General features: G+C 52.8%; 4 protein-coding genes across 4 annotated transcripts; 2 read left to right on the forward strand and 2 right to left on the reverse strand.

The window, feature by feature from the left end:
* The first annotated feature begins 1,609 nt into the window (after nt 1–1,609).
* COCSADRAFT_114743 (uncharacterized protein) lies at nt 1,610–3,709 on the forward strand. The gene is made up of 3 exons (XM_007700567.1): nt 1,610–2,030; nt 2,090–2,574; nt 2,628–3,709. Exons 1-3 carry the CDS (start codon nt 1,958–1,960, stop codon nt 3,390–3,392), a joined length of 1,323 nt encoding a protein of 440 aa, XP_007698757.1. The 5' UTR covers nt 1,610–1,957; the 3' UTR covers nt 3,393–3,709.
* COCSADRAFT_35715 (uncharacterized protein) lies at nt 3,703–4,599 on the forward strand. Its single transcript, XM_007700194.1, has one exon. It carries the CDS (start codon nt 3,806–3,808, stop codon nt 4,370–4,372), a length of 567 nt encoding a protein of 188 aa, XP_007698384.1. The 5' UTR covers nt 3,703–3,805; the 3' UTR covers nt 4,373–4,599.
* An 800-nt stretch (nt 4,600–5,399) lies between these two features.
* Nucleotides 5,400–7,442, reverse strand: COCSADRAFT_308436 (uncharacterized protein). Its single transcript, XM_007700568.1, has 2 exons — nt 6,651–7,442; nt 5,400–6,588 (listed from the first exon to the last, which is right to left on the reverse strand). Exons 1-2 carry the CDS (start codon nt 6,980–6,982, stop codon nt 5,571–5,573), a joined length of 1,350 nt encoding a protein of 449 aa, XP_007698758.1. The 5' UTR covers nt 6,983–7,442; the 3' UTR covers nt 5,400–5,570.
* Nucleotides 7,443–7,902: 460 nt separating this feature from the next.
* COCSADRAFT_159311 (uncharacterized protein) lies at nt 7,903–8,625 on the reverse strand (the record flags this gene model as incomplete). Its single annotated transcript, XM_007700569.1, has 1 exon — nt 7,903–8,625. The coding sequence occupies one exon, from the start codon at nt 8,623–8,625 to the stop codon at nt 7,903–7,905; it is 723 nt and encodes a 240-aa protein (XP_007698759.1).
* Nucleotides 8,626–11,930: the final 3,305 nt, after the last annotated feature.

An 11,930-nucleotide genomic window follows, 5' to 3' on the forward strand; every position in this document is an offset into this window, starting at 1 on the left:
GATGTACTGGTCTCGCATGAATTTGAAGTCCTGCGCCTATTGGTGTGCTGTGTTATGCAGTGCCACACTTTCCGCGGATCGCTTTCTTCCAATACGACAGAACGATGGCACCACAGCTCCCGAGTGTGAGGAACGATGCCAGATGCCGATATATGTATACAGAATCGACAGATCGTCATTTTGAAGAAACTGGCGCCATTGAGACAATTGCAGAAGTCCTTCTGAATGGATCTATTGGTTGGTTTGCTGGCAGGTGCCGATTAGACACAGCCGTAGTTTATGGCTAGATATTGATTGTGGCACTTAAGCACCTGCACGCGAGCTTGTGTCACATGTACCCTGGCTGTGAGTAAGTATGTCGCCCGGTCTTGTGGCCTGGCCTTCGGGATGGCGCGGTCGGCTAAGTGCACCTGCTGTCGTTCATGGAGAGTCACCGCGAGTGTTTCGGTACCTAAGAGACAGCTGTCGAATCCATCCTGGGGCACGTCGACTTGGACGCATGTGCCGGGAAAACGGACCAGGATATCTATGTGTCCGATGCCTTCCCCTGGCAATCAGTGCGTCAACACGCCGATTTGGACCGCGACGATTCGCATTGTGGACAATTGTTTTTCCATAGCCCAACACCAACCCAACCCATTAGTACTTAGTATGTACCTATGCGCACTCTCCTTAGGCCGTCAGTCGCTAGACCACAGTCGGTAAAAGCTCCTCCCCTGGCGGCACATCCTCCACAGTCGGCTGGACCACCACCAACCTGCCGCCCCACAAAGACAGCGCGGCAAAAGGGAGACGCCTCCAGGGCTTGCGGCACCGTTCGCCCAGACGTTGGCTTCAAAGGAAACCGGTCCGTACATGCTGTGGCACAGTCCCAACGCCTCATCAAAGACCAACATGGAGTTTGCAGAACAAACTACGCGCCATGGGCGGGTGCCACATTGATACGACTGTCGTATGGCTCTTGGCCATCTCATTCGCTTCCAGTCTCTGCACAGCACAGACAGGACTAACTGACCTCGAAGAACATGCCGGCTGCCATGTGCAGCCGTGTCAGGGCCGTGCTCCACGTGGTAGCAGACTGCTGTTCATTCCCTATCCCGTGTCGCGTGAAACCCGGTCGCAGCAGGATCAACAACGTCGCGCCACCTGGCTGGCATGCTGCTACTTGCTCATTGCTTCACACCATGTCAACATTGCTTCTACGGCAGCACGGAACCTCTCTCGCTGAGCACGGCCACATGGCGCCTCACTGGAGAATGTAGTTTCCTGTCTGAGGAGAGCATAGTCCTACCCAAAAAGGGACATGCGCTCGATTATCAATGCGAATGCGTGGTGGACAGGGAGCGGCCGCTAACAACTGTGGCCCAGGAACGCGAACTCTGCTCTATTCACCCCTGCACAGGTAGTAGCGTGCTGCGCTGCTTTCGGCGATCATCGAATGCCCGCGGACCCAGTGCTAAATGTCAGGGCTGGCCCACCTGCATGTCCGTTTCGGCAATTCAGCAGTCAATTGGGCGGTCCCCTTGTTCCCGACTATCTATCATTACCATAACAAGGCGCCCGACTCCACCCAACTAGCCTTCGGGCCATATTTGATATTTCCATCCTCCACCTTGACCCATTGTCCGGGGTAATCTGACAGAAGGTTTCTCTAGCGCTAAGAACCGCCTTTGCCCTCGCGGCAACCCATCGTGTCAACTGTCTAACCTCCTCCATCCGTCGCAACCTCCATTAAAGGGACCCTGGCACCTCCTCCGTACTTCTGGAACGACCCGTGGATCGATACGTCTGAAGCTGTTCACTGGATACATCCGAGTCACAAGGTCCCCTTTTTTTGCCAAAGGAATCGGAAATTGTCTACTTACCGACCATGGTGCTTGCATGAACTAAGAAACGCGTACCTATCTGCCTCATTACGAGCCGAATCATTCCTATCAAGAACGCAACATCCGACAACATGGCCGACACACTCTCTAGGCTGGAACTCTTTGCGCCCAGAGGGCAGGACAGCTCAATTCCCAACAACATGGGTACGTAATACACACGCCCATGTCGTTCGAATCACACTGACCCTGCATACCCGCCCCAGACCCACTCACGCCTATCTACAAGGCTGGCCTGATTCCTATAGCCGTATTCGCCATGATGAGCTTGGTATCAGTAACCGCCCTACTTGCATTCATCACCCAGCGAATGGTGTCTTGGCGAAAACACTACAGGCAGTATGTCGGATACAACCAATATGTCATTCTCATTTACAACCTACTTCTTGCGGATCTTCAGCAATCGGCTGCCTTTGCCATATCCTTCCATTGGTTAAGGCTTAACAAGATTGTCGCTCCTACTAGGGCGTGCTTCGTCCAGGCCTGGTTCCTCCACATCGGTGATGTTTCCAGTGGCTTTTTCGTCCTTGCCATCGCTATTCACACCTGGCTAGGTGTGGTCAAAGGATACAAAATGCCATTCAAGTGGTTCGTCATATCGATTTTGTTGATATGGTCCTTTGCTCTGTTTCTCACAATGCTGGGACCAGCAATGCATCAAGATCGATACTTTGCTCGCGCTGCAGGATGGGTAAGTTCTCTTTGGGTCCCAGACTTGGAAATGGTGGAACTGACTGGCAACAGTGTTGGGTGTCACACGAATTTCAGGACGAACGCCTCTGGCTACACTATCTCTGGATCTTCATTGTCGAGTTTGGCACCATCATCATCTATGCGCACCTGTTTTTCCATCTACGTGGCCGCATCCAGAGCATCATGGCAAACGACACCAGCAAGTTGTCACGAGCAACCAAGTTCATGGTCATGTATCCTGCCGTCTACGTCATTCTGACCCTGCCTATTGCTGTAGGGCGTATGGTCGCCATGACGGGTCAGCCTATGCCAGACCTCTTCTTCGTCGTCTCGGGTTGTCTCCTCACATCCTGCGGGTGGATTGATGCACTTTTGTACGCCTTAACAAGACGAGTGTTGGTGTCTGGAGACTTGAGCACCGGCCAATACAACAGGACCGCCACTATAACACTTACCAACAACGTACGTCCAAGCGATACCGAGCGCTACGGTCTCCAATCTATGAATTCTAAGGAAACTCCCGCCACCTCATGCACCATCACAATCACAGGTGGGAACGGCAGGCTGTCTCGTATAGTCGAGCACCACCGTACACGCAGCTACATGACGCGATCACGCCACGATGCCACCGACTACGATGACGAGAATGCCACGCGAACAGGATCGCAAGATTCCATGATGAAGCCATTGCAACAAGCAAATGGAATAAACATCATGACAGAAACCAGTGTGCAAGTGGAGCATGCAATCGACAGAGAATCGGAAATGGGATGCACGCCGCCGAAGGAATGGAACGACGTTCATATTTACCCATAATGATATTGGGATGAATGTCAAATGTTTCAAGGAAGTCATCCGGTGTACCAAAAAGTTTACAGCGGGTGTTTGCTTACGTACAGTGATATACTGGCGTGGATCCTATTTACCTACGTACCTTGTTTATTTCTCTATTTCATTTTCCCTTTCTAAGCAAACACCTGCACCGTATACAATATCTACCAAGAGGTAGGAACTCCCTTGTACCATAGCATCTAAATACCTTTGTTCAAAATACACATGAACACTTCAAACTTGATATATTTGATCCGAGTACTGTACATAAACACCAATACTTCGAAAAACTCAAAATCAACCCATCATCAAAACAAAGGGGCCAACACATCCACTCCCCACACCGCTCACAACCCCCGCAAAGGCAAAAAAACACGCACGTGGAATCGGCATCGTGCATGTCCAGCATCTCACGCACAGTCGATCCTTACAGCCCTACTATTCCCGCCACCTTCCCCACCCCACCCCCGATATTCCACGCCCTACTGCTACCACCACCGATCGCCCAAACCTACACAGGAATATCACCGAACACCCACCGACAAACGCTACCTACTGTCACCGATCGCCCAGCTTACTCAAATCAACCACCGAGTAACACCGACAAACATCACCGACCACCTACGACCACCGATCACCGACCACCGACCAAACACCAACTACTACTTACTACTGATCGTCTAGCTTACACCAAACAACTCCCGACTGGCCATCCCCCCGACCACCAACCGCGCATCACCAACCCTATACGTCCCCCATTACCCCATGCGGCAACTCCCGAGTCCACAACACAGAAAAAAAGAGGGGGGCCTGTACAACCGAACAGAGAAAAACTATCCGCAGAACCACACACGAGGCATCTTCGTACGCCTATTCCGCGTATTTTTGTGGAATCAAGAGAAATGAGGAGGACTAGGAGTAAGGAAACGAGTCAGGTAAGTGGAAATATGCATGTGCGCTTTTAGTTCCGCGGGGAAGGTACCGCGGTGTATGTATGTATGTGTGTGTGTGTTCCGCGGAAGATATCAACAACAGACGAGGAAAGTTACTAAGTTGGGAAATTTGTAAAAAGAAAGAAATACGTACATGAGATTCTTCCTACTTTCCATCGCATGTTGGGTATTTCTCTCATTCTCTGCTTCCCTTTTTCATCTTTCACTCCTACTTCGCCCCCTCCCCCCTTTTTTTTCTTCTCTCTTGTATCTTATCAACCTAGATGCCCTTCCCCCCCTCCTCCTCCTCCCAACCTAGTGCCCATCGACCCATGTCCTCGCAACGTCTTTCCTTACTCTTTTCGAAAAACACACCTATCCGCGTACGTATTTTAAGCATCAGTACAAAGCAACATCGTTATCATCGTAAGCAGCCTAAAGTAAAGTACTGTGAAACACGATGTTATAACCGGTGAAACCATATCCTCTTTTAGAATTTCCTCTTGTGGCTTCTTTTGCGGCGTTTCGTGTGCACCACGTTTCCTCTCTTCTTTTTTCTTTTGGACTTTTTTGCTTTTGGCTTTTTGCTTGTTAGAGGACGGGGGGAAGGGGCGGAAGAGAGGGAAAAGTGGCGTGTGGCTGCGGTCGAGATTGCAATGAGATGGGATGGGGGGGTACGAGTGGGGTATATCGGTGTACGGTGAGGATTAGTCAGATGAGTGTGGAAAGAGGGGCTGGAATTGGGACTGAGAGAGGTTGTTGTTGTTTTTCCTGGTTGGAGGGGATGGATGGCGGTGGTTTTGGTGGGAAAAGAGGGCAAGGAGTGGGGATGACTGGGTTGGAATACAAGTGTGCGATATGTATGTTATACAGTGTGGTCTGGGGTTGAAGAGGAAATGGCAATGGTAGGTGGTGAACTCGTGGATATGAAAAGGAGACGAATCTATCTTGAAGCTGTTACATATTTGTTCACATGGTATCGTTCGTCATGAGAGTTGAGATGTACATAATACAGCTCTATTTACATGAGACCCGTCTGGCTAACTGAGATGCATTTCTTAGCCCTCTTCAACGGTCCTTCACCTATATGTCCGGCGAACGAGCTGCCAAAATGACTTCGTCTGATAGTGGCAAAGCGACGTGATTTTACTTGTCGAAACTTGTCCCCGAGCACACTAAGAACGTGGAAATGATTTGTGACTCCGTGAAATGTATGAATCGACAGAACACATCATCGCCGTCGAGTCTCCCTACCCACCCTCATCATCCTCCTAGTAGGCAACTGGATACCCAATCTCAATCTCTCAAGAGCCTCTGGCGGCGTCGTATCATCAAGACTATAACTTCTAGGGCGACTCCGATTCGTACCGTCAAATCCCGATTCCAAAGTAGTTTCTTGCTCCATCCCAGTGTTAAATGAGACATCTCCATCACGCTCTTGTGTGGACGCCTCTGTTTCACGAAGTCTAGGACGAGGCGGAGAACGAGCGGTGACTTGTGCGAGTTTTTGCTCTAGAAGCCAGGTCTTACGTTTGTAGCGTAGGAGCTCTTCCTTTTGCTCGAGTGCTCGTTCTCTTGCTTCGATGGCTACGAGTTTTGTTTCGGTCTCGGAGTCGGGCGAGTCCTGTGTTTGCTTTCCATGTATTTTCTCTTGGTTTGGTTTGATACTTTGAGCTTGCATGGTCTGAAGCAACTGCTGCTGCAATTGTATGAGTTCCTGCTCTCTCTTTGCTATTTGAGCTTCTCGACGCTCGAGGTCGAGATCTCGGGGACTCTTTCGTAGTGGAGGCGTCGACTTCCCCAGACGCCCAGGTGATGTTCGCTCTCTCAAAGACGGCACGTTCAACTGATGCGGTTGCTTCACGGGCGGTTTCGATGGCCGATGCCCGCTTTCATCAAGTCTCCTGGCTTCCTGATTCCGAGCCCGCCTCTTTGCAGTTATTTGCGGTTTCAATATCTCAGGTTTATTCGATAGCCGCAGACCATTCCCCAGCCGCACGTTAGGTTGTAGAATACCGCCAACCAGTGTGCCTCGAAAGGTCTCCAACGCCTGACTATTCTGTAGTCGGTATTCGTACCTCAACTGCGGAGCATCATTGAAGCGGGCCGAAACTGGGTGGCACCCGGTAGAATCAAGGCTTAATTCGACGTTTTCGAACGGCGGATCAAAGACAGACACTCTCTGTCCATCTTGGGCATTGCGGGCTAGGATACGAAGCGTGTTATTGCGTATTTGGCTGCCGTCCTTGCTGAAGGGCTCCAGTCAGCGCATTCGCCTTGTAAAAAACACAGCCGCGCCCGGCCGACTTACTTGATGACGATGAAGCGCTTCATATGCGGATTCTTGGCCCGTACCTGTTGCATCTTTGGCGTAGGGCTACTGACAAAGTGCGCAGCAATTTTCATGCGCGACTCGAAGACATCGTGGGCGCACCATCCAAAGGGTAGGATGAAGACGGAGCCATCTTCAAAGTACGCCCAGCCCGCAGGACGCTTGGATTGGGCGCGCGAGTACAGATTGCCAAGGTTCACAGAGTTACTTTGTGGCCTGACTAGACCATAGGGTGGTACGATACCCCAAGGCGGAATGCTGTACAGTTTGCCCAGGTTGACATAGTTACCGTGTGCTCGTCGGAAGGCCATCGCTTGCTTGCATGCGCCCCTCCCCACGCCGCACGCTACCTGTTAATCTACGGTATTATCTACAGCAGACGGCACGCGCTTTCCTTGCAGCAAGAAGGGCCCGTATAGCGTGTGTGATTCGTAGGCGGCCGGGCCATTGCAGTCTGCTGATATTGCGTGAGTAGGGCTATGGAACAGCGAAGCAGCACATCCTGGCCGACAGTGCAGCAGACAAATTGTTGCGCACGAGCCCATTTGACGGACGGGAGTACCGACCCGCCACTACCCCTTCGTTGATCGACGTATGTCTTAATTGCACTTCACATCATCTGTCCTCTGGACCAGACGAACCTTGTGCACCTTTCTTCCAAGGTCTGGAATACCTGCACAAATGACAGCTTTCACCCTCACCGGCCTTTTCATCGCCAACTTGAATGATATGGCGCTCTTGTCGCCACTACCACCACATGCATGACGCAAACATACGTAAAGACTAACATTTTCACATTCAGGGCCCTGTCCTAGAACACACAAACTCGCGGCTTCAGGCTACACTCACAAACGCCATTGGATGCCTTGACTGGGAGGCCTGGTCCGTCCCGACATGCTCCCTATACTTAGTCGTCCCTTCCAACACCTCGACGCCTTGAACATCAAAACACTTTTCGCAGAGGAGCGACTTGAACACTGACCCGACAAACGACCCAAAGTCTCTTGGCCTAGTCCAGTGGGTTGCAGAGTGCGACTGAGTAACATGACTTCGCATCCTTGCCTTTCCTCTTCGACCAAGGTAGCCGCTCCGTCTGCCAAGAGACGTCTGGTGAGAAGACGCATTGCAACGAGCGTGCCTGATAGTTATCTTCTCGGCAAGGCCCCCCCGTCGTAGACCTCCGTCTCTGAATGCCATGGTCGGTGCGCCACCTAGTGTGAGCACTTGGTGCTCAGGATGCGTCCACCTTGTCCACGATGCTGTCTATCGCCATTGATCGGGTGGAGGGCGTAGTTGGTGTGGGTGGTGCTTGGCCATCCGACTTGTTGGACGTGGACTGTTGCTGTGACTGCGGCGACACCATCTGGGGCGGCGATAAGGATGCGTTAAGAGCGTCCTCCTCGGTCGGCTCATTTCCATCGTCCAGTACCTCGTCCACCTCTCGTAACCAATTTGCTTTTAGTACGTCCATGGGAGGGTCCAAGTCGCCAGGCTTACCGCCGCGCCGAGCTTCTGCTGCCGTCATTTTTCTCTCGCCGCGTTTATGGGGATGGAAATGCATGCGCCGGAGGTGGCTTGCAGCGTTGTAGCATTCATTATATCGTTTTCCAGTCTGGCACGCTTTGCAGTTTGCGAGGAATGACTTATCCGGCGAAGTGTCAATGGTCACCCAGACCTTGCGCACCTTCTTATGGACGCGGTTGGTATGGCGCCGCAGCTCATGCTCGCTGCGGAAGCCGTCGGGATAGTCTGAGCATACCGGGCACTTGAGTCGCAATACTCTACGAGACGGCGTCTTTGAGCTGGGTCCAAATGCAGGAGAAGTGCTGGGGGTCGTGTCAACAGCAGGAGCTGTCACGACGGTTTCCCTTAAGACTGGAGACGGCTCTACTGCTTCGCTAGCGCTGGTAGTGGTTGTAGTCGTGGGGGTCTTTGGCGGCGCTCCTGCTTTCATTCTTGCCCTGGATCTTGATGGTGGCATATACTTTGTTGTTGATGACGATGTGCTAGGGGATTCAGACGGCTGCGAGACTGCGGAACCGTCTTGTTCCGTCCCAAAAGCGAGCAAGGGAGTCGGAGCTGGGCTGGAATGCTTGGTGGGGCGGGCGCCGTAGGTCTAACGGCAGCTAAATCGGACAGGATTAGGCAGTCTGCAGTGTCGAGTGAACAGCTGGGGTGCTCGCGACGTGCCTCCAAGACAGCCTTGGACAGCGCGGGGGCCAGGCAACAAGATATCCCGATTTTTGCTGGGCCCAGCGGAGTGCGCGCACAAGGCTGGAATGGCGCAGTCAGCCTCGTTTCCCTTCATGAGTGGGTGAACCTTGAGCTGCAAGCCACGCCATAAGCGGCAAGCTGGCGAGCCGGGTGCTTATTGGACATGGCCTTCAGGTTGAACGACATGCCTTGGTAGAGGGCGAATCAACCCGGCCTGCCGCGTACAGCTCGACCGGTTTCCAGGCCAGTCGGTCGAGATAATAAAAAAAGAAATGAGGGAATGCCGTCCAAACCTGGCTCGGATCATGCCGGGTATTGCAGCGAACGGCGAGTCCAAGAGTCGCAAAGGGTTGCGGGCTGGCTTGGTTGCTTGGTTGCTTACCGGGGCAGAAGGCCGGCTGTGGTCGCTAGCTCAGTCATGCTTTTCCTATTTGGATGCGCTCCTGGCTATACGCCGAATTTCACGAGACAAAGCTACAGTGTGTACTCTACATACGTACTACTACAGACAAACACCCTCCTGCTATTGTGTTATGGAATGGTGGCTGTAGCTGCCCAACAGCCCCTCCTGCACCAGGCGCACTGTCACTGTGACGGCACTGCGCCCTTGGAGGGGGTGCTTCTGACATGGCGACCATCAGCACCCGGCCCTGCTTTGACTCGCCCGTTTGCTCTTCAGCCTTGCCGCGTCCGAGTAGTGGAACAGTCCGCCTCTCTGCCAGCCTAAGCGGAGCTGGGGGCGCCGGCGAATCAGCGGCTGGAGGGGTCTGGTTTGTTTTACGCAGATGTGCCGATCCACGATCCAATGCGTCGTCCATCACCAAGCCTCCACTCCAGCTGGGGAAAACACTGGCCTGCACGCCCGCAACGCACCTCGTCCCTGCAACCTCACGCTTGCGTGACCCTCTGAGGCGCCGCCTGTTGTGCTGGCCGTGTGCTGCCCTGGCTTACAGGCATGGTTGATGAGAGAGATAACCGTCTTGGTGGAGCGTAATCTGGGTATACGAAGACAAGGCTGATGGGCTAGCTCGCCCATTGATCTCCCGCCTCGCATGCGCCTGGCTCGTTCGCCGTCATTTTGGACTTGGTGACGGAGAATGGGAAATGGGCGTACAGGTAAGACCGGTTGGCTAGCTGATCCGAGGCTGACGTCCACCTGCCACGAAACCTTATTTCACCGTCTCGACCCAGAGCACACCACACCACCCACCCAACCATGCGGTACCATATTGGCTCCCTACCAGACAACGCCGATCGCGAGGCATCGGTCGTGTCTTTGCAAACGGTTGCTTCCATCGAAACCTTCTTAGCCTCTTGTCCTCCTCGGCGCAATACTACCAGCGACATTCATCCGACAATCCTATGGCGCCTTCGAAGTGCGATCCTGACAGGCTCAGCTCGCGACATGTCAGCCTTTTCCCCGCCCCGTGCTCCACACGCCGTAGCCGGGCCAAAGGTGCGAGAAGACGCTTATCAATTGGTAAGCTCTTCTGTAGCTGGTACACGACCGGACCCGGTGTTTCATGTCTAAGGGATTCTCACTCGACATCGATAAAAGGCCAGTCAACCGTGACCCTCACGAAGGTGTCGAGACCTCGCTACAGACCTGGTGCTGTTGTGTTTGGGTACTCGCCCGTCATGTGAAAGCGGGTGGTTGGGGACAAGGGTCTATTTTTGCGTCCATGTGAAGTTTATCTGCACCAAATTTCCACTCAGTATTATGCCGTGTCAATTGTCGGCTTATCCAAGCAGTCAGTAGATGTACTTTTGCTCAGCCTCAGCCTCAGCCTCCGTCTCACTCTCAGGCTACAAAAGCGAGAGCCAAGCAGCCCTCAACGTGGTGTGAGATGCATCATGGCGATCCACGCCGATACCGGAATGCAGTGTAGCAGCCTCTTTGTCTTGAAAGGCATGAGCTGAGCGTGCGACAAGTGTCCTAGGGCGGGTCTAGCTTGCTGTGGTTGGGAGATTGAAATTGAAACACAAGGGTTCATTGGGGGCCCTGGCTGTCCATCATTAGCACCGGGTATGCCCGTCGAAGCTCGATCAAAGCTCTCGAACGCAAAAGTGTGCTCCTCACACCACCCTCCTGTGCAAGATAGCCGCATGTTTTTTTTCATCAGGTGTACCTGATCTGCACTCTGGTATTTTCAGATTGACCGTGCTTTTGACCGGCCCTATGGCCCTTTCTGTATTTGAAGCTCGGCATGGGACGGAGTGGGTTTGCGCAAGTATTGAGCCATTATGGATGTAACACAACCAATACGCCTTGACGCAGACGGTGATTTTCTGATAACCAAATGTGCCGTCCAATAGCCATGGAGCCGTTGGAACAATGTTGGCTTACAGGCATGGGTACTTTGCCTCTGTTTTTGTTGGAAATGGCCTATGCATGGTTTTACAGTGTGTAGGTGCAGGACTTGGGTATTGGCTGATGGAACATGGCAGCTACGGGACATTTGATATGGACTTGCTGGCGTATCCAGTATTGATGCCATAGCACTGGGTCGCCAGGGCACATGCAATCCAGCATCTTGGTCTCGTTCTACATAGGAGACAGGAAAGTGATGGGGTGTCTGATCTGTTGCTTGGGTTTGGTGGAAGCAATGTGCTAGTTAGTGCTAGGGTCTGTAGTCAGCATCGCAGCGATGATGTGACGTCAATAGTCGTGTGGCGGACGAAAGTGCAAATTGCAGCAAAAGTCTGCGTGATGCCATTCAACAACAGCAGGACTGGACAAGAGAAAGCATAGTGGAATAGGGCTTGAGCAGCCATGGACCCACCTGTGGACGATGGCGTGGACGACAGGGGGCAACAAGCGACGGTACGGGTACTATGGATTCCAGCCTAATTACAGGACAGGACGTTGTCGTCGTCGGCTACGACGATTGCGTCGTTCCAACCCACCCCACGTGTGACATGGTGTGCGCTCCACTTGCTGCGTAGGATTTACAAGTGCATCGCCAGTCGCCCATATCGACTGCCCGCCAAACAAGCACCACACCGGCCGTCTCTGCGCCGCGCAGCCGTCGTCATCGCCATGCA

The sequence above is a fragment of the Bipolaris sorokiniana genome (assembly GCF_000338995.1).
Source record: "Bipolaris sorokiniana ND90Pr unplaced genomic scaffold COCSAscaffold_5, whole genome shotgun sequence".
Lineage (NCBI taxonomy): Eukaryota > Fungi > Ascomycota > Dothideomycetes > Pleosporales > Pleosporaceae > Bipolaris > Bipolaris sorokiniana.